We start from the raw sequence: 23,083 nt of genomic DNA on the forward strand, positions 1-23,083 counted from the left end.
GACCTATAAAATTACAGCTATATGGATGGACAAAATAAGCTTCATCTTAATGTATTTATTACTTTCAATAATTCAAAATAACATTGTTAACAATGTAAGCAATCCAGTTCTCATTACTGATGTCCAGTGAGAGCAGTAGTGGCTGCATGTTCCAATCAATGAGTGTATATGTCATGTATATCATACATTCAGTCAGTGGTTCCAACTCCATGATTGTAACCTCTTGTTCTCGTTCATACAGCTTGTGGATTGTTATTACAGTGGAGGCTGTACTGCATTCTTCTTACACACACAAGTTACTGCATACTGAACTGTCAGAGGTGTTTTGAGATCATAAATCCCTCCTGAGGAATGGAAAAACTTATTCCTGCCCTCTCTGCCCTGCAGTGACCACCGCCCTGAAAAGATGAAGTGCTACTTAGTCTGAAAGGAGACCTTGATTGCCTGATACTTACAGAGGCAAATAGCCATTTTTGGACGAAGCATCATAGAAGCATCTATAATTTATAGCCATTCCTTTGACCATTTTCCTTTTCTTTTTATCCGCCTGTGAGTCAAAAGCGGCTCACTTAATTAACCCCAGCGGGTTCCTCAAGTGATGTTTACTCTACAGATTTCAGACTTCCCTCGCATACAAGTCTAATACATCATTTCTTGCCCCAAACTTGCTGCTTTGCAGTTTCAGAAGAATTTCTGTATCCCCCTCATGATTTCCGAACATGTCCAGCTCTCTAAACCTCTCATTCAGTCATTTAAAGATGCGGCCAATAATAAATCCTCAGTTCTTGTGCCAAATTTTTATAGAGGATCTGAGGGAAGTGCAGTAATGTCTCCGCTCGTGGTTCTAATGAGTAGATAGCAGTGTCCATAACGTTGGGTTGCCAAATGTCCCCAACAGGCCGTTAATTAGCTCACTGCAGGCTTTTCCTGTGAGCTGCTTCTGCACCGCTGTCATAAGACGGCCTCGTTAGACCCTGGTGCTGGCTTATCTGTGACATTTAAGGAGCCCTCTCTAATTGAGGAGCTGGACGGGTGATTGGCCATGGATACGACACAGAGTGAGAGCCCGTCTGGGGTCAAGACCTGCATAAACAATAGAGCAGCCGCTTCAACACCAATAAGTAAAGCCTTGAATTTAGGGAATCTCAGTTTACCATTCATTTCAACAGAACATATTGCTAATGACTAAAGTACGGTGCAGCATGGTACAGTTTCAAATCCAAACCCAGATCTGCTTGAGCACCTGTGTTTGTTTCCCATCACATATTAAAACCATGAATGTACATAGAGTTCTCTTTAGCTTGTGTGGTCACATGATTTCTAATATGAATCTGGTGTTAACAGTAGACACAAACAGCAGTAGCAACAATGGAGGATCTTTAATCTCTCTTACTTTTTACTAATTTTTTGCATATGATCATATGGGTCATATGATGCTAGTGTAGAGGTCTGCATAGGTATGAGATTGAAGCCCATACCCACAAACATCAAGCCCAATGTGATCAGGCTCAATTAATACTGCTAAATTTGAAACCCAAACCCAACCAGAACCCAGCTAGAAGCCGACTTGAAGTGTCTGATCCATCTTAAAGGATGACACGGTTACATTCTGGGGGTGCAGTTTAAAGTGGAACAGATAATGCCACATTTGAAAAAACGTCCCAATATCCCATATTTTATAGTGCCAGGCAACTGTGTTTGACCAATCACTGGTTTCTACCACTGTCCTCCCCTATGTTCTGGCTCGGCACGCTTGGTACACCAGCAAAAAGGGTAACCAAATGCAGCATGGGTACTCAGATACAGAACGGTGTGGTTCTTTTGGCAGTGAAAATTATGACATGCATGATACTGGATTTATAACCTCATCGCACCGCACTGCCTGCCATAAAAATGTCATAATATGTAAACGGGAAAAGATTGTAAATGAAGGCAACAAATTGAAAATGAACAAAAGAGCATAACTAGTATCCTGACATTGTTTCTAATTGTATACTAATGTACTCTGAAACTTGGCCTGGGTGACAGACGGCTGCCTGGAGCATTATGATGCTGCTGTGCAGCTGCTCCCCAAACTTTTCTACCCTGTCTTTTTTAGCAGTCTACAAAACTCATGTAGGCAAGTACAAATGAACCAAGCTGGCAGGGCTGTCACTCAGTTAAACGAAATCATTTGTTAAAAAAATCATCAATTAAAATGTTCCATCATTATGAATTGGCAGTAGTTTTTTAGTATTTTCATAACAGTAAGGCAATTTCCAACTGATCTCTTTTTAAGTAAGAAATCGAGCCTGATGGACATGTGTTTTGGCCATAAAGGATCTATTCCCCAGACCCAAATTATAGCTAAGCCCTGAATAAAAAGAATTACCAATAGTAATGATGCCATTGGTAGTGGTGGGCAGTGAGCACACTTGCCCGGAGCAGTGGGCAGCCCTATCCACAGCGCCTGGGGAGCAATTGGGGGTTAGGTGGCCTGCTTAAGGGCACTTCAGTCATGGACTGTTATCTAAGGGGATCGAACTGGCATCCTTCTGGTCACAGGACTGGTTCCCTAACCTCCAGCCCACGACTGCCCCAGTGTTTTTTTGAGGTGTTTGACTGAATCTGAGCAGTTATTCATAGCTATGTATACTTCAAAATTCATCTTGCAGCACCCACATCATCAGTAAATAAAAGGGAACCAGTTCTGTTGGCAGCCACACATGTCCATGCCGTAAGACTACCTCTACCATGCTTCACAGATAAGGTGGTGTGCATTGAATACTAAGCATGTTCTTCTCTTCTCATCATTATAGTACAAATTGTTCTTTACCTTATCTGTACATGAGCTGTTAATTTGGATGTAAACACCCTCAAATTACAGTGGAAATCTGCACTTTGAGGTCATATTGTTTATGTAATTGCAACTCCAATATGCTGTGGTAGACAGCTAAAACTGTCATTGTCCAAATATTTATGTACATGACTGTATATAGCTATAGGACACAAAAAGCATTTATGGCCAGCGTGACCAAGCTCGTGCTGTAATTTCTTGGGCACTCAAATACTTGAATAAAAAAATCATTAGTTAACAATTTTTGTAATTTTTGCCTTTATATTTTTTGTAAAAATTTGATTCATAAGTCATTTTGTAAACTTTGAAAGCTATGCATGGGTTGTTAATGTCTATTTTCATTTAATGTCTATATTCTTACCAACGTAGTTGACAGTGAGCGCCCTACACTCAGGTGCATTCACACACCCTAAAGGCAACACTGTATGTGTGTAATACATGACAACCTATAAATGCAAGGTGAAAAGCAGCGCTCCTGGAAAGCCATCAGTGTTTGTTCATGAAGGCTTACGAATCAGAGCTTGCTGATGTCCTTCTGAATGCATTCGAATGCAAGCCTGAGGCTGTATTGCCCACATTGATGCTTACAACATGTGACATACGCTGCCTTTGTGCCGTCTGCCTTTGTGGGCGGTAGTAATTGGAGAAGCTAGATGGTATGAAGGTGGAGGTCTAAACATTTTTAGATGTGCTCTCATCTCTGCTCTGTTACTATTATTATTATTATTATTATTATTCATTTTTTGGCATTGTAGGCTGTAGCATGGCACAGCAAATAAACTTCATTCATCTTCCTGCGATGCTTTCATGGGTTCACTGACCACAGGTTTGGCCTTATAAAGGCATAAGGGGAATCAGAAGAGTGGAAGATTAATGACCTGAGCAATAGTCTGACATCTGTATCAGCTCGAGCTTCATCATGCGAGCCAGATGGTAGTGTATGGTGTTAACTGACCTTCGACAACAGGCTGTAGTGCAAAGCTGCCAGCAGAGAGCGCAAATTGCTTCGGCCTACACATCCGATCCATCTGTGATTTGAAGCTCACTGTGGGCTTTTTTTAAAGACTCCATTAAGTGGATGGATTTGACGCTGTACCTCTAGCCTGGATGCTCAAATGAAAAGGCGCTGTAGCGTGAAGTATAGGAAAAATTCTGCAGCAATTGGTGAAATATGCTGGGGAATTTAAAGTTTTCTCTGACCATTATTAAGACACAGCACTGTTTCATGTATTTATAGCTGATATCTTTGCTTATTTTGAACCAAAAAGGTCTAAGATAATTTTACGTACTTGTTTTTTACTCCCTCAACAATGTATATTTAAAAAACATAGGCTGGCTTTACATTGTGAAACTGTCATGTAACTTTAGTTGCTTAAATAATGGCTAAATAATGGAGTAGCTGAATACATGTATGCAACTTTGTTGTTGAATAGCTTTGTGTAACTGTCCAGTTGCATGAACATGCAACTCAAAATATACACCTAGTTGCATGAAAGTTTCACAGTGTAAATTCAGTCTTTGATGTTGAGTTATTACTGTAATTTTGCCAATTTGATTTATGCTACATGAATTCAATCCATATATTGTAATCATAGTTATCACAATTAATTATATTTATAGTGAATTTACATTAGGTATTGGCAGATTTGGTTCAACATTTTTTCTGTTTCAGTGTCACAACAGCACAATTTTTCAGAAAATTCAGATTGTTTCAAAATATTCAAATCATAATCAAACCAGTGAGTGACTGTAAAATAATATCAATTGAATAATATCAAAGTAATCACAAACACATTAGCATTTAGTTCTCACAGAGAAGAATGAATGGAAATACATGTGGATTTTTTTCAAATTTGAAGCAGGTTTATCTGTTCAGATCTATCAGATGGTGGCACTTTTGGTGGTCTATCTGGTCTTGGGTGGTTTTTAGAAGTTTCTTCTTCTCTTCATCGTATAATCATTTTCTGGACTTTTGTAAGCTCCTTTTTTTGACTTGCTTGTAGATTATCTCATATCTAATCTACTTAGAAAAATGAATAACTTGGACATAGTGGTGTAAATCAAATGATGGTCTCATTTGCGCAGTATTGAGTTTACAGCATGTTACCCAAAAAAATGACATTTATGTTTAGTTCACATTGTGTATCGACAGATTCAAGTCTCCACTTCAAACTTATTTTCAACTTTTTCATTGAATTCAGATTGTAATAAAATATACCTCTGCAGCTTGCAAACACAATTGGGTTTTAAAGTTTCACACTTTCGACAGAGTTTCAGTTAACCTGAATGATAATTAATATAAGTGATAAGTAATATTACACCATGCATTTGCTTCCATCATGCATAACTGTGACTTCTGAGGGTGATCCCCTTAGACATCTAATTCTACTAATATTCTTAGGCCTCATTGTTCAGTAGCATCTATAAATTATTTGGTAACTGTTAAGAAACTAAAGCCGTTTTCAAGCTGGATTAGTTTTACCTGAGGAAATACGATAGTGTAAACTATGCATGATTTGACTGGCCGTTTCATGCTGTGTAGCTTCTCCAAATTACTCCAAATAGCCTGATTGATGCATTATTGCATGGATGTTCACATTTGTGTTGTGCAACAGGCGCCACACTTCAAACTATAATATGTTTTGTAGCTAAGTGACAAATATGGCACAAAAAAGGCAACACTGGATGAGGGATGCGACTTTACATCTGCTTTCAGTGTGGAGTAACATGTATTTTCATGAACTTGAGGATTAAGGAAATGACTCAAATTAAGCACTATTGTAGCACCTAACTCTGTCTTCAGATCACAGATAAGAAAAATAGTGGGGCAGAAAAACAGCAATTTTGTTATTAAAAAAACTGGGCTACTTTGACCGAGGGCACTTCAGGTTTGGCAAACTGAAGAAGGCAGTTCTGCTTGGTAAACCATCAAATTACAACACCTCCTCAGGTGAAACTAATCCAGCTCCAGTAGGGCTTAATGCATATGTAGTTGTGAGGGAGAGGAACTGAAAAGTGGGCCCACATAAAGTGGGATAATAAAGCCACATCATGGCTTGCCTGTCCTGTCTCCTTTTGAGCTCTGGACCCTGCTCAGCCTGGTAAAAACAGCTCCAATGCCCAGATGATGAGGCACAAAGGGAGGCATTGTGTGCCCTGCCTCCCACGGACAACCTGGCTCTCCAGAGCTGAGCACGGCTCCCCCGAGATATGACACAGCGTGCTAACACTACCTGACAGCCGAGTCACAAAGGCCGCCCTGTTCCACAAACACAGAGAGAGGGGCAGAGTTAGGCTCCTCCCACAGCCTATATCTGTTCTTGTGCATTACCGAAATGGCTAATGCATTTAAGCACGGTCTATACGTTCCCTACAGCTACAGCAGGCCTTCCCACAATCACCCACACGCTTTTGTGTTTGTATGTGAAAACGGTGGACAAATTTCCCATGTTACAGTGTGAACCATGGGGGATGGCACTGGAGGGGAGGGGTGGTTAGCATGCTGTCAGGGTACACTGTACTCTAGCATGTATAGCACGATGAATGGAAGGCACGCAGGGGTTTTTCGCTTGGGAACACGGACCGCGTGCGTTCCTCAGCACTCCCAGTTCTTGATGAGGAACAGCTATTGTGGCCTGACCTAAATTCCTCCCATTCACTGTGCCTTTTACAATGTCCAAAAAGTTGCACAATGTTGCTTTTGGACCTCGCCTTGTCGTTTAGTTGGCAGGCTTTTGCAGGGCCTGCAGTGCGTCAGAATACCATTCATGAGTCGAATAACATATTTCATATGACATTTACAGTTCTCGGCGTGCTTTGCGACAAGCCTGCTACAGTCTTGGTTATTAATAAGAACAGCATGAAATTGTGCATAATGTATTCATAGATAAGCACTGACACATGGAGAGCTTTCTCATCTTGTCATTATCGATTCTTCACCAATAACCATGCGGCAGTCTCTCCACATTACAAGGAAAAAAGCCTGTCCCTCATACAGTGCTTTTCACAAGCTGAGTGATAATGATTTCCAGGTGCGTGGTGACCAAACAGAGTGATGTCAGTGTAAGAGGAGACAGGAGGATATTGGCTTTTCTCCACTTTTCCTGCCTCTTCCCCAAGAGATCCTCTGAAAGAGAGACAGAGAGAGAGAGAGAGAGAGAGAGAGCGAACAAGACACACGGAGGCTGCAGATTGGAGCACTGCTCCCTAGCGATCCTATCAAGGCATATTCAGCTTAGTTCTGCGCCGCATGCTGCAATGGAACAGTGGTGCCCTCAAAAAAAAATGAGTCTAAGAGAAGCTTCCCTCTTTCCAAACCCTGACACCATTGTTGTACTGCCCCCATGCAGCTATTTTCAGAGGAGCTAGACCAGGGCTGCTTTTCATAAAACATCTCATAGAATCAGAATTCTTCAGTGTTTATACCATGCTTTGTTGCAACAGGCTGACCCAGTCACATTTATTCTAAACTGTGTTTTTTTGTTGGGGAATGCTTGAGTCTGTGCGGGTTACGCCAGTGTCTGATGTTCAACATTAAAAGCGTTTTTGTTTTATTCTTCCATTCCTGCATTCTAATATAACCATGGTATACAAAGGAGGTCATCAGTTCTGGTCCTGGAGGGCCTGTTAATTTTCCTGCTTTAAAACACCAACTAAACCTAGTAATTGAAGGGGCTTTCCTGCATGTCATTTGTTGTTTGTCATATTATATTCTGTAGTGCAGCACTGGATTGTATAGCCTCATCAGTTTGAAATAATTCGCAGTTGTATTTATTATATGGTTATATATTATTATATGGTTTCCCATCCTCTCACTACAATACCCAGAATACATTATGCAAATACAACCATTGAGAAACCCCCTGTGGAGATGATGTACAGGCTCATAAATACAGATATGGTATTCAACTTCATAATAATACTGTTAGCCGTCTGGCTAAAGGGTGACTGCCTTCACATTTCTGCCCCAAAGCCACGGTAGTTTTTCACATGGTCCTCCCACCTTCCAGATACATCACATACAAAAAGAAGATGCTTTTCCTAGGAGGGGCAGTTGTGGGCTGAATGTCAGGGAACCAGCCTTGTGACAGGAAGGCCACAAGTTTGATCTTCTGAGCAGACAGTCTGTGACTGAGGTGCCCTTGAGCAAGGCACCTAACCCCCAACTGCTCCCCAGACGCTGCGGATAGGGCTGCCTAACGCGCTGGGCAAGTGTGCTCACCCCCCCAGTGTGTGTTTTCACTAGTGTGTATCTGGTATTTCACTGCACGGATGGGTTAGATTGCGGAGGTGAAATTTCCCCATTGAGGGACTAATAAGGGTCACTTAGTCTTAACCTTTAAACCAGTAAATCTCACTGTTGCGGCATTGCTGTAAAAGGCAACTAGGCATGTTTACGACAGATGCAGTCATTGTTACATTTTGATGTATTTTAGGAGGCTAAGAATTACGATAACCACTAAAATCAAGCATTTCTATTTTAGATTTTAGGTAATCATATACTGCAATAGTTTGAATAACAAGTACTTTATTCTCAATAATCACACTTCAGCACAATGAAAGGAGACGTCTAGAATGCTTTGCACTTTTGGTTTTAGTTTGTTACCTCTTGTTTTCCTTATTTTTATCACCTTTTTTCCATTTCCAATTCTTACAGTGATGATGTTTTGTGTTTAGATTAGTTTGTGTTGCTGTGATGTACAAATAAAAAAATTTTAAAAAGCATAAATGCAACAATTTTTGCATTAAACATTTTACAGAAACCCCACAAACGCAAATTGGGTCATTAAAAATAAAAAAAAACAGAGTTTTTCAAATTAAACTGCTGCAAATGAGAGCAAATCCAAGTGTTTATGTTCATATTTACATTTTTGTGCAGTATATTAAGCTTTCCAGTGGCATAAATGCATAAGGTTGTACTGTATCGTTGGGAGATGAGTTTGAATCCCAGCAATGGTGTGACCAAAATAATTGCTAACTATTAGCACATTATTTGTGATATTTTTGGCTGATGTCCATTATCAGTGGGTCACTCATTAAGACCAGGTGAATTAGCTACTGTGTCTCTAGCAAGCCCTCTGATTGCTTGTTAGGGTTCTGGGCCTGGATCTGACTGTAAATTGTGTAAAAGAGATACAAAAAATAGGACTGAAATGAATTGTGTATGCATGCATGACTGGCACATAGCTTTCTCATATGCCAGTAGAGGTTTTCAGATTAGTTACTGCCAGTTATCTTCAAGCTAATGCTAAAATTGCTGCCAGTATTGGCATTAATGGGCAGGCCCATTCAGAATCTCCTGACTCTCAGAAATCACTCTATATTAGCCGGAGATAGTCCCCAAGTCCCTAAATGAAGATTGGAATAAGTCATATTTCACTTTATTGGACTTGAGATCCGCAGAGAGCCCAGAACGCTAGAAGCCGAGCCCTTGTAGAGTCGTGTTAAACATTAATGGGAGAGTAATTAATACCTTAACATTAAATCAGAATGCGGGGCCTCTTGAGGACGTAGGAGGATCACATTAGTATGCGTCTCGGCCAGCCAATGGAACGAGACTAATCAGTAGTCACAGTGGGCTGTCCTTTTAATCCCCCAGGGAGGAGGAGACCGAATTCTTTCCAGAGTGACTTGTTTTGATTGCTTCGCTTTCAGAATGAGGTGGGTGATACCACAACAAGGCTGTCTGTGTTTACCCTTCTCCATGCCAGCTCCTTTTCTCGAGGTTTCAAAGCTAAAAACAAACAGTGAAAAATACCATTGCAGAAGTTCCTCTCTCGAGGCCTGTATCCAAGTATTCCAACTTAATGCGGGGGATGCGCTCAAATATTGACACTTAACCGCTCTCCTGTCAGCTGATACTTGGTCCCATGGCGCCGTATAGTTATGACTTCCTTACTTTGAGCTGAATCTTACGTTCAGCGCAGCTATAAGGCATACTTTGGGAATAACGTTCAAATAAAACTGGGCGTGGAAGCTCAGTCACGCTGGTGAGGCAGCTGCAGGGCCTGAAACAATGCTTATTGATGCAGCAGTGATGTGATGGGTGCTGTTTCAAAGCACATACTCCCCGCCCACAGGAAAGAGCTGCGCTTGAGACATCAGTTCCAAAATACCAACATCTGGAGACTCACTGCTCCACAAAGCAGCTCTTTCCTTCTCTGCTTCCTCTCTTTCAGCAGCTAGGGTACTTTTTTGGGCCTCGCATTTTCATTCTCCCCCCCCACTGAGGGACCTTTCGCTGCCCTTCCCAGGTTTCTGAACTTCCTTGAACTGCACTTGAACCCCTGGTGCAGTGCAGTGAGATCTGTATTGTTTCTAGCTGTTCTAGCTGCTGTTATCCATTCACACACCTGGATGCTTGTGGAGGCGAGCCAATTAACATTCATTAGGAACTGTGGGACATATGTCCCTCCTACAGGGGTTTGGTCTGGCCCTCTAGAGCCTAGTCAAAAGATGACGCTCAGTCAGCTCGACGGCTGGGGGGCTCTTCCTCAAGCTCTGGAAGATTAAACCATCTGTTTAGATGCAGATATGTGCAACAGCGAAAATAACTTTGAAAAAATGTTCATGATGTTGGTGTTTGTTTCTCAGATGCATGCATTTTACTGGGAAAGGGCTTGAAAAATGACTGGTTTGGTTGAATGCCTCATAAATTCAAGCATGCACATCACCTCAACTCAAATCGCACTGCTTTCCATGTGGCCACTGAAGTCAAAAGAAATCATGTTTGTTTGTACTTATCCCATTAAACTCCCAGGCTTAATACATAGTAAGACCTATTATTCAGTAACTACAGGTACTGTACTTCAATGAAACCTGGTGGAGCTACTGTTTTAGAATTGTGTGATAAAACTTTCTAAAGTCACCACAAATATTTAAGTATGCTGATTCTTGTCCAAGTATTGCTACAAGCCTTTTTAGTGGCATATGAGTGTAACAATAGCAAAGCACAAGTGACCATACATCCGGTCTACACCCTTCAACTCGGCTCTGTCACATAACTGCTTCAGGCGTAAATATGAGCCTTTTCTCCTTTTCTTTTCTAATCAAACAGTTTGGTAACAGGCTGTAAATGTGACAGTACAACCAATAGTTTAGACAGTAGACAATTGACTGTACAGTCTATTCACAGTGATAAAATTGCAATCTCAGGTTTTTACTGCTGTTGTTTACTACACTGAAGTGTAGCCTCTGGACATTTTTAGTACAGAGCAGGAGCTGCTGTTTAAGTATGAGGTTATCAGATCATCACATTTTAGTGGGGGGGGGGGAACAACATAAAACATGACCCATTGGAAGGGCTCATGTTTGGCAGCTGTAAGACGTGTCTAGCACAGCCAGTGTGGACTGAAACATTTATCATCATTCATTAAAATGGAAGCGTTTATGTTCCATCAGATGGATGATTAAAAAACTCTTCAAACATTGGGCTTCGTTCTCCAACCACTCTTAAAAAGAAGTTTCATCTTAAAACCCACTTGCGCAGTTTTGATGAAGATTCTGACATCCACCAGTGTTTTCTGATTTGGGACTTGTTTTAGGTAAGAACGGCATCTCCACAAACTCAAGAGCCCAAAGGTTTGAACAGTTCTCTGGTTTAAGAACACGTCATGAATCTGAAGTAGACTTTTTCTGAAGACGTTCTTAGGAGCAAATGTAAGAAAAACCTTAGGAAGATAGTAGTGAATGAGGCCCGTTGTGCTTTGGCGTTGTGCAAGGGTGCTTTTGAGAACAAGTCAATACTGACAAGCATTTGATGCTATTTTGGCTCTAACTTCAACTCCAAAGCATGTTTTATCCCATTTTTTCATAGAGAAAAGTTCTCTGTTGTTTGCATTAACCCTGAAGAAACGTTAATGCTGTTACTGTGTATGATGATACAGTTCCTAATTTAATGGCCTTGCTAGCTGTGTGATAGGATACATTTTGACCCATGCAGCTCTTTTGATTGTTTTTTAATTATCATTACAAATTATTGGGACTTAAACCAGAAATAAGCATGGTGTGCTGGAAGTTAGTATGTTTACTGACTGCACTGGATTGCAGGCTAATTGAGAAGCACTGGCATTAATAACATGTATGCAAAATGTAATTTAGGCAGCCAATCAGAAGTCTTATTTCTGGAACAAGCATGCTTCAGAGGTGTTCACTATGGAACCAGGAATCTAAAGCCTCCACACCATTGTTTTACGATAGTTTGAGAAGGTTTAGATCTAAAGCATGTTCTTTTCTTAAAGTCAGAGAGATGGTACCCAAAGTACATTTCTTTTTTCACATATATCATAATTTAATCACCATAAAAATTACATATCAAAGCTCACATGTAGATTTGCTGCTCATTTTGGATAGTAAATAAAATGGCCATTTGCGTTGTAGACATTGTCTCCCCTGGATCCCTTTACCACCAAAAAACAAAAAACAAAAAAACGGAGTCAGCAGGTTCCTCTACAATGTGTCTTTTTTTCGTAGTTCTCTGAATGACTCAACGCTTATGCTAAGGTTTAATCTCCGTGCGTAAATTACTCTTTACAATGTGCTAATATTGTGTAACAAGCTCTGGACCCTGAAGGACAATAATGTGAACTGTATTGCTCAGTTTACTCCGTCATCTGCTGTAATGATTCTGTGATTAGCCGTAGCTGCTTGGATGTTTACCGTGTGCTGTGAACTGTGTCTGTGCAGGTAAGGTGTTGAACACGGACCTGCGCCACTACCTCAGCCTGCAGTTCCAGAAAGGCTCCTTGGACCACAAGCTCCAGCAAGTGATAAGAGACAACCTGTACCTCCGCACCATCCCCTGTAAGTACCTGTACATACAGTGACCATCCTCACCTCACTCCAAATTCCTCTATGATGTATTTCATCCAACTTGAACTGGTAGGTGTATCTTGAATCTAGTAATCAGCAGATCAACATGAAGAGCTAATGGTGAAGCATCAGCATTAAGCTGTGTTGTTAATTTAACAGTAATGCTTCGCACTGATGTTTTACTATAAGCTTTTCATTGCTTGGTGCTCCAGACTATAATTATCATCTAAATTCATTGTTCAAATTTGTTGCAACGTCTGTTTTACAAGGTGCTCACACAACTGGATGCATTATTAGTGTTTTAGGGATGGTCATTTAAACAGTTTTCGCTGTTTAAACATGTAAGTTCTGCCAGGGGCAAATGTCCTATTATCATTTTTGTAACAAGACTCGCTTCATTAACTCATTTTAGGTGAAAATACTCCAGTGTCACTCTTGATAAACCAGTCTTCTAATAGAACGTCGTTAATTAGTCACTGATGTCTATTAAAATGATCATAAGCACAAAACACTGAAGGCAAACAATGTCCATTAGGTAGAACCGAGTGGCTCTGAAATAACTTTTTGCAAACAAGAAAAGTTTCAGTTTAAGATTTATTTGCAACTTAGTTACTAAGTTTAAGTTCAATGAGAACTTGCTTTAAACTCAGGATCACAAATGAGTTTTCCTTTACTGTATTGCATCTGTAGGTCTCAAAAACAAATTTATTATAAAATGAAATAATGTTTGTGTAAATTCAGAAAAAGACACAGACACAACTGCATACATGCACATATTTCTATATTGTGGTCTATTTACACAAAGTTAGGTTAGTCATCATTTATGTAGAACCGTGTGCTTGCACTGGGTCGATCTGTCCAACAGGTCAAAACAAGCTCAAAACAAAGTGTGCACTGTGCCCTAATTGGTGTTCTTGCTGTGTGCTTCTTTTGTTTTGACACGTTCCGTTTTTATTCACACATAAACCAAAAGGAACAACAGATTTCGCGAAATGTATTAGAGTAAGTAAGATATTTGACTTTGAAATGTAGTGGAGTGAAAGTAAAAAGTCGCCCAAAAAGTACAGATACATGAAAAAACTACTTAAGTATAGTAACAAATTTCATCTCCCCAACTATTCCTACTATCCCCACACCTATTCCTACTATTCCGCATCCATCCCACATGTAGGTCTCCCATCCCACCCCTATCACTTCTATTTTCACACTTATCCCTACCATCCATACACATATCCCTATTGTCCCCACGCTTAACCCAACCATCCTCACACCTGTCTGCTATCCTCAGACATTTACATTTACAGCATTTATCAGATGATCTTATCCAGAGCGACTTCCAAGAAGTGCTTTGTCTATCTAGAGAAAGTATCTTTGCTAGTTACCAATGGGTTAGAGAGAAAGACGGTCCTGAGCTCAGATACTGCTAGAAATGAAAAGTCGCTGTTGATACCCAGAGAAAAGGAACAGAGCTGAACACAGAACTCTGTGCAATACAATACACTACAATACAATACAATACAATACACTACACTACAATACAATACAATACACTACAATACAATGCACTACAATACAATACACTACAATACAATACACTACACTACAATACAATACAATACACTACAATACAACACAATACAATACACTACAATACAATACAATACACTACAATACAACACAATACAATACAATACAATACACTACAATACAATACAACACAATACAATACACTACACTACAACACAATACAATACACTACAATACAACACAATACAATACACTACAATACAATACAATACACTACAATACAACACAATACAATACACTACAATACAATACAATACACTACAATACAACACAATACAATACACTACAATACAATACAATACAACACAATACAATACACTGCAATACAATAAACTACAATACAAACTGCAATACAATAAACTACAATATATAAGTGCAGCCTGATATATTGCAATCAATACTTGATTCAATGCTCATTTAAGTGCTGTGTAAAGAGATGTGTCTTCAGTCTGCGTTTGAAGACAGCGAGAGACTCTGCTGTACGGACAGCCAGTGGGAGTTCGTTCTACCACTTGGGTGCCAGTACGGAGAACATTCTCGATGCTTGTTTTCCACGTGCCTTGAAGGATGGCAGGTCAAGCTGAGCTGTACTCGAACAGCTCATGGTACAGTTCGAGATTTCACCATTGCCATTAAGTAGGTAGGTGCTGGTCCATTTTTGGCTTTGTAGGCAAGAAGTGGGGTTTTAAATCTGATGCATGCAGCTACAGGAAGCCAGTGAAGGGAGCGCAGCAGTGGGGTGACGTGGCTGAACTTGTGGAGATTGAAGATGAGCCGTGCTGCTGCATTCTGGATAAGTTGCAGATGCTTGATGGCCTGTATGGGATGACCAGCCAAGAGCGAGTTGCAGTAGTCAAGCCTTGAGATGACAAGAGACTGCACCAGCACCTGGGCGGCCTCTCGGGTGGACGCAACCATCCCCACACCTATCCCTATTATCCCCACACTTAACCCAACCATCCCCACACCTATCCCTATTATCCCCACACTTAACCCAACCATCCCCACACCTATCCCTATTATCCCCACACTTAACCCAACCAGCCCCACACCTATCCCTATTATCCCCACACTTAACCCAACCAGCCCCACACCTATCCCTATTATCCCCACACTTAACCCAACCAGCCCCACACCTATCCCTATTATCACCACACTTAACCCAACCAGCCCCACACCTATCCCTATTATCCCCACACTTAACCCAACCAGCCCCACACCTATCCCTATTATCACCACACTTAACCCAACCAGCTCCACACCTATCTGTTATCCTCACACTTAACCCTACCATCCCCACACGTAACCCTCCCATCCTCACACCTATCCCTACCATCCCTTCACTTATCCCTACCATCCTGCATCCATCGCTACTATCCCTACATTTATCCCTACTATCCCGACACCTGTCTCTATTATCTCCACACCTATACCTACCATCCCTACACTTATCCCTACTATTCCTATATGTATCCCTGCCATCACCACACCTATATGGCTCCCCCTTGAATCTGTTCTTCTTACACCTCCCACTTTTTGAAAGCACTATCTCTTCCAGGCCATTTCACTCTCTAGTGTCTTATAATACTGCAGCACAGAACTGTAAATCAGAGGTGCAGCTTCACCGTTTTCCCCTCTGTGCTGCAAGGCATCTTTAATCCTCAGCCCTGCTGTCTGTCCAAACCAGCTACCAGGGAAGAAGACTGATGCCTCCTCTGGTACTCTTGACCTCCCTCTTCATTCTCCCTCTCTTCCTCTCTTTCTCTCTTTCTATAGTAACAAAAAAGGATGGCCTCCTTTCATCTTTCATTTCCAGAACTCTCTGACAGAGAGTAGCTTTACTTATTGAAAGGTAAATTGCCCCTGTTTTACAGGGAACTTATTTTGAAGCCTAATTCATAATTAATGTTAAAGGAATGAATAAGTAAACATTTTCTCATGTTAGACTACTGGCATGCACAGCTATATCATTTCCTTCAAGTGGTTATTACTATCTTGCTAACACATCACCATGCAACTAAAAATAGTGTATGAATAAATATTGATGTGACCGTTAGCAATTGGAGTCTTCACTGGCAACAGACCATTAATTAACATTTGTTACTTTCTGCAGTTGTCATTTTAATAAATACTGTGCTTTTATATTGACATAGAGGTCTTAACCTGTTAGAATAATGAGTTGCTGCTCTGGGATCAGCTCTTGGCCCATAATTATCAAGCCTCAAGCTACTCATCTCGACTCAGTGTCCATAGGACTATTTGCATTTAGATATAAAATCATTTTATTCAGACAGTGTCTTCTTAGTTGCGACAATGTGTTAATGTATTTATTATCATCTCTGCAATTTTAATCCCATCCAAATCCATCAAGTCAGTAGTAGGGATATGCAAGGATAATCGAGTAATCAGTTAACTGTTTAGCCTTTTTTTAAAAGCTGAAATTGTTGTGTTGTGTCACGGAAAGTCAGAGACAAAATATATGCAAAGTGCGACAAATTTTCTATGTTTACGATTATAAATAATTATATTATACAGGGAGATTCACTCGAAAGAGGCCCCGACTTTTCTGTAATAACTCTCTCCAAGACGAAGCGATCTGAACGAAACAACATGCAATGTGCTGCTCAGTGTGTGGAGCTTCGAACAAGCCAAGATGCCCCTGCGTCGGAGTGATGAGGTATGCGCTGGACAGCCATCGTGACGTTTAACCTCCGTTTCCAGGTGCAAACCCCTGTAATCCTTTGTGTCTGGCAGAAAACAGACTTTGGTTCAGATTGCTTCATCCTATCAGGAGCTACAGCAGAATATTCAGGCCCTCTTTCGAGTGAATCTCCATGTACTTTCCTACAACAAAACACAAGTGCCATATCGTGACCGTGTTGCCAAGGAAATGTTAAAGACATGATTGAGGACTAGGAGAGGAGTCAGCTTAAGTATGCTAACTACTCTAGCCAGCTTTGGCTAATGATACTGAGTTCTCAAAGTTGCCTCAGCAAATGACCATGTTGGAGGATCATCCACTGAGATGAAAAACATTTCTGAAGAAGACAAATCTACTGCTGCAGTTCTTAGCTCTAGTTTTGTTGGTGTGAGTAGGGTATTAGTATTAGCTCTCTGTATCAGTATTAGTGTTTTTTAGACCAATTTTTGTAAAACCTTTTAACGTGCTAGCAGCCATGCACCAGTTCACTGTGTTTGTGTGTTATGGCATGTTAATCTCTGGAGGTTTTTTTGGCTGTTTAATATGGTTAGATTCCTCCAATTAAGTGATTAAAGTGTAAAAAAAAAAAAAAAAAAATAATTCAGCTTGGTGTGATGTTTACACCATTCAAGAGAAACCGAATCAGAATTGTTCATAGTGGTGATGATGAGAACCACATGTCTGAAGAGACTAATGCTTCTAAAACAGTTTTATCAACAAAACAGTTGATAAAAAATGGAGCTACTGATATTTTGCCTGATGCCTGAGGTGCTAGTGTTTTATGATTTTTGCAACAAGATCTATGCATAGTGTCACTGTCTCAAAAAAACAAACAAAAAAACATCTATTTCTAATTTTGACATAAAAATTTCATGATGAATGAACCAACACAACTTCTCCAAAATCACAAAATCTTGGAATAAAAAACGTTTTTTCTGTGGGCAGCAGTGGTATTTTTTTAAATCCACTTAGAGGTAAATGCCTGGCCAAGTAAGCCTGATTTTTAAGACTTACTGCTGTTTTGCTTTTATCAGTGTTGCATCTAAAAACTGAGCAAGTCTCTCTAGAGTGAACAATTTGAGCTCATACCACCCTATTTGACGGTTTAGGTTAGATTAAAACCTTCAAAAAGGTGGGATTTGCCTTGTAGTAAACTATTGCAGTACCGTAAGTATAATTTTTGTGGTATGCACAACAATGCATAAAGTAAATGGACCCCTATATGACTTGGCCTTAAACATTACAAATGTACAGTTGTACTAACACTACTTCACTTCAATGCATCTGGAAAACGTATCCTGTGGTAATCTTACTGTACCCTGAGATGTTTTATTCGTTTGGATGCTGGAGTTTGCTCAGTGTGTGGGCTGAGTGCAAATCCCTTGCCTTTTCACCCCTATCTTCATCCTTGGCCTCCCAGCCTTATGACTCCAGGCTGACTCAGCTGTTCAGGCCAACATGCAGCATGTCAGTGCTCTGAGATCACACTCTGGAACATGCCCTGATATCATAACACATTGCATTACAGCGCTTCTACTATACCTGCTCAGTGTCACTTACAGTTTGTTATGCTCACGACAACAAGTAGGTTATTGGTCTACGATATTTACCAGGCAGGACAGGAAGACAGGAATGAGGAAAAATACAGAATACATGGGGAAAGGGAGGAGACCCCCCCCCCCCCCCCCCAAGGGAAAACAGTCTGGGAACAGAAAAAACCTTGTCCATTTATTGAAGTTAAACAGCATGTGAAATGCCAAACATTGGTCAGCACCACTAAACAGAGAGAACTGAACTCAATAATAAGCCAAAAAACCATTATGTTTGCGAGAAAGTGTGGATATTATACTTTGATACTTAAGTGCCTTAACATGAGCGTGTTGTTAATGTTTTTTTTTTTAGCTCAGCTAGCTACACTGGCTCATGTTAGCTCAGAAACAGTGAAAACATGTTTTTCTGACAAACTGACCTGTTGGCACATGATCCACCTGTAAAAAGCTGCATGCAGTGCTGTACCAGTCAATTCTGTTAGCTCATTTTCTCCTCTGAAGAGGCAGCCTACATTACTCATCCAAACACCATAATCTATTGATTTTTCTCAGCTACGTTTGAATATTTTTTCCTTCTTGTGCTGCTGTTTTGTTGGGTAACACCAGGTCTGCCAAAAACTTTTAAAGTTAGTCAAATTGCACATCCCTAGTTTTAAATATAGGAAGAAGTCTTCCAAAGCATTTTAAAATCTTTCATGTTATCATGCTTCATTTTAAAAGGAGCATCAAGGAAAGACCTTGACCTCTTTGAGCAAAGATGAGACAACTTTTGCATAATATCAAGTTTCAGGGAATCTGGAAGGCCAAAAACCACAACTGAATGCCCACGACTTTCGATCCCTCAATGACACCACATTAAAAACCGGCATGCTTCTGTAATGAATGTTGTCATGAACGTCCCATGGGCTTGGGAATACATTGACAACCATTGTTAATAAACGCTGATTCTTCGCTGAGTCCACAAATGTGGGTTAAGACTGTACTAGATACAGTGAAACCATATGTCAGCAACGTCCAGAAATGCTGCCAACTTATTTGGGCTCAAACTCATCTGAAATGGACTGATGCAGAGTGAAAATGTGTATTGTGGTCTGATGAGTCAGCCTTTCCTATTGTTTTTGGAAATAATGGACATGTGTTATCTGGGCCAAAGAACAATCCAGATTGTTACCAGCATAAAGTTCCAAAGCCAAGGTCTGTGGTATGTGTGGGGGATAATAATGGGTAACCTGCATGAATCTGTGAAAGCACTATAGCAACATATGCTGCCTTTTAGATGCCGTCTTTTTCAGGGACATTCATGATTTTTTCAGCATTACAATACTAAGCCGTATTCTGCATGTTACAATGGCATGACTGCATAATCAGAGAGTGTGGGTGCTAGACTGGCCTGCATGCCTTTTACTGACAATGTGCAGCGTATAATGATGTGTAAAGGATGTCAATGAGGGCCCTATAAAGTTGAACAGCTAAGGTTCTGCTTTCAAAACTGGATCAGATTTTTTGTCTTCAGTCACCAAATGATTATGAAGTGTTGTTAAAAGGAAAGGTAATGTAACACAGTGGTAAATGTGCCCTTGCTCCAAGTATCTGTATCTACCGGTATGTCATGAATTTTTCGGTCTAATTTAGAACAATATCTAGACTGGTTATGGCTAAATTATAGCTAAATTACACCCAAGCCCATGCTGCATGCAGCATTAATGCTGCCACAGTGTCTAGGTAGTAAAGCAAACAAGCTCATCAGAAGCAAATATGCAGAAAAATGAAAACAATAACTGATGAGCTGGATTTAAGGATAAACTGTAAATATATGATAGACCCCGATGTAAACTGATTTTATTATAAATAATTTGGACAAGTTTTATTGGTCAATTTAATGTTAAAAGTTCCCCCAATGTAAATAGCTGACATTTTCAAAGGGTGTAAGAAAAAATGTTATGAAGGTTATAAATAAATGTTACAGATGTGTAAAGCTTTGGTGTTAAAGTGATGAAATGCATTTTTAATGTTATTGCAAAAAAAGGTAACTGTATGCAAGTCCAATTGGCCTGAGACCTCTCAAAAGGAGAAATATAGGACAATTTTGACGCCGGGAAAACAATGGGCCTCTGGTCTCTCCCACGAGGACTAGAAGGGTTTCCGAATGTGCGGAGAGAAGTCATTAACCAGGAAGAGCGGAGGAAGTGTGAGGAGGCAGGCTCTAACCCCACCACATAATCCTCAGAGCTCAGCCTGTGCCTCCATCTCTCTCTCCTCTCTCAGAGGCATTAATATCCGTTACGGCATGACGGTAAGCTCCCTCGTGCTCATCCGCTGATAAAAAAAAAGAAGAAAAAAAAAGAGGATGCCAGAGACGAGAGGAGAAAAAAGGATCCCCAGGTGTTCAATCTTTGGGAATTGCTTTTTCTGGAGAAGATTTAAGGATCTCCCTTTTTAAAGCCCTGACCGGTTAATGAGGTGTCAGGGAAAATCGTCCCTCTTTTGATTTCCCAAACGAAAAGCCCACACTCTGTCTTAGGCTAAAGTAATAATAGCTCTTTGCATAGATCTGCAAGGTGTCAAACCTACAGTATGGCTTTGTGACAAATGCTGCAGTTGTGACTCCACTGGCTAAAGTAGGCCGTATACATCTTGTAGGATTTTTCATTGTAGACATTATAGACAAGTGATTCTCCACCCTGGTCCTGCAGTACTCCTGCCAGGCACAGTTTAGTGGTTTCCCTGTTCCTACACACCTTACCCAACTTGTTATGCCTTTATGAGTTGGATTAGGTATGTTGGAGCAGAGGAGTTCTAAAATGATTTCTGCAGGGCAACTGCAGGTTAACAACCACTGTTCTAGACAATTTTCAGAAAGAAGATTTTTGTATGTTGGAAGGTGGCTGGATTCATTCTCCAGGGGCCTCGTTTACCAAAGCCTGTGTAGAACACATTCTAAATCTGTGCATAAGAGTGGGATGTGTATGGATACTTGAGTCCATGGTTAACCATCAAAGATGCCAGTATTCACATACCGAATCACTGTTTGGGTATTCATTAACTTTCATCATTGGAAGACAGAGAAAATAGGCCAACAATTCAGTGAAAAGCAACGGTTTGGCTCGTATTTGTGAGTATGTTATGTATAACGTTATATGTCGTTTAATTCTCAGAAACACAAACGCTTTGCCAGAAATGGACAGAAATAGCACAGTTTTATCACTAACTATGTTAGTTACTCCGGCTGATGTGGGCTAAATCAGATACAATGAAAATTTCTTTGACAAATAACATGTTTGCATTGTGAAGAAAACAGTTATTATTAACATATTTTAGAAAGTACGTTATTTTTATCTAAATTAGGCAGACTGCACATCCTTGGAGTAAGAACTGCAAGTACGCTGTGGAAAATTGGCATTTATCAGTTGTTAATTTTACAATAAAAGCCCCTCAAATAGGAATATGGTGACTACCTTTCCTTTAAAAGTCCCCAGTAGCCTATAAAGCATATAAACAGTTCAACTGAACTGTTAAATATGCATGTCTTTTTTCACAAGTAAAAATACCTGTTTACCTGTTTTCTATTCTGATGTCAGAATTAAATCACCACCTGTAAATTTAAACATAATTATTGGCTATGTTTTAGTCTAAATTTCTGTTTATTTACTTCTGACAATTAAATTATTACATGTTTAAACCAAATTAATACTAGTACAATTACATTGTAAAAAAATCCTTCCATTAAAATGAATTGAGACAAGGCAAAAGTTCTTATTAGTGTTCATCGATTTTGTACATACTACAACATAATTCTAACAATTTTGAATGTTAGAAGTCAATTTTTTAAATTTCAGATTTCATTTGTACTTGTATTATTGAATTTTTCAGTTATTTGCATTGAATAATAAGTAATTGTGGATTAAAAGTGGATTAAAAGTTGCTCCCAGCACAACTCAAAGACAAGGTCAGCTGCTGTCTACTTCATCACAGTCCTTAGACCTGGTTTTTATATGATTTTAATTTACTTTTACTATGAACCTAAATCAGCTGTCTCCCATCTCTCATCAGCACACTATAAAAAGGCATACACAGCAAAATTTGAGGTTTAGAATCATTGAAATTATTGATCCTGTTCGTCTGAAGTATAATTTTACTTTCAATAAAAGTGTTTATTTTACTACTTATTACCACATTAAATATTTCTTTAGGTTGAACTGCCAGAGCATTTTTCCAGTGCTTGAACAAAATAGTCACTAATAATCCCGCCAATTATGTGAAACTGCAGAAAGTTAGTAAGCAAATTGCATTCTGTGTGTAAAAGTGTGCATGTGTGTGATTTACGCACCAAACCTACTTACACACTTAATAACCAAGACCCCAGGTTTGTCAGGAATTAGATTTAGCGGCTAGCAGCTCAGCAAGTTAGCAACTTGTGGAAGCTGCTTCGCTAATTAAAATGCTTTGCTAATTGTTTTCTCCCCTCTTTCACAGGAGCTTTTGGCTTTTTTCCACAGCTTCACAGTACTTGGTGGCTGTCATTGGGGATGTAGGTTTTTTGTTTTTTCTCTCTCAAACAGACCTCTTTTCACACCCAGACTGGTGGTACTGAACCAGAGG

At 40.0% G+C, this 23,083-nt stretch overlaps 1 protein-coding gene across 6 annotated transcripts in view; it reads left to right on the forward strand.

Moving 5' to 3' along the window:
• Positions 1-23,083, forward strand: part of magi3a (membrane associated guanylate kinase, WW and PDZ domain containing 3a) — a 228,475-nt gene that overhangs the window by 112,193 nt on the left and 93,199 nt on the right. For all 6 annotated transcript variants that reach the window (XM_037541280.1, XM_037541279.1, XM_037541277.1 and 3 more), the window contains exon 2: positions 12,521-12,637. In XM_037541280.1, coding sequence (XP_037397177.1) covers positions 12,521-12,637 — 117 coding nt within the window. The remainder of the gene's footprint in view (positions 1-12,520; positions 12,638-23,083) is intronic.

Source organism: Pygocentrus nattereri, chromosome 9 (assembly GCF_015220715.1).
Source record: "Pygocentrus nattereri isolate fPygNat1 chromosome 9, fPygNat1.pri, whole genome shotgun sequence".
NCBI lineage: Eukaryota > Metazoa > Chordata > Actinopteri > Characiformes > Serrasalmidae > Pygocentrus > Pygocentrus nattereri.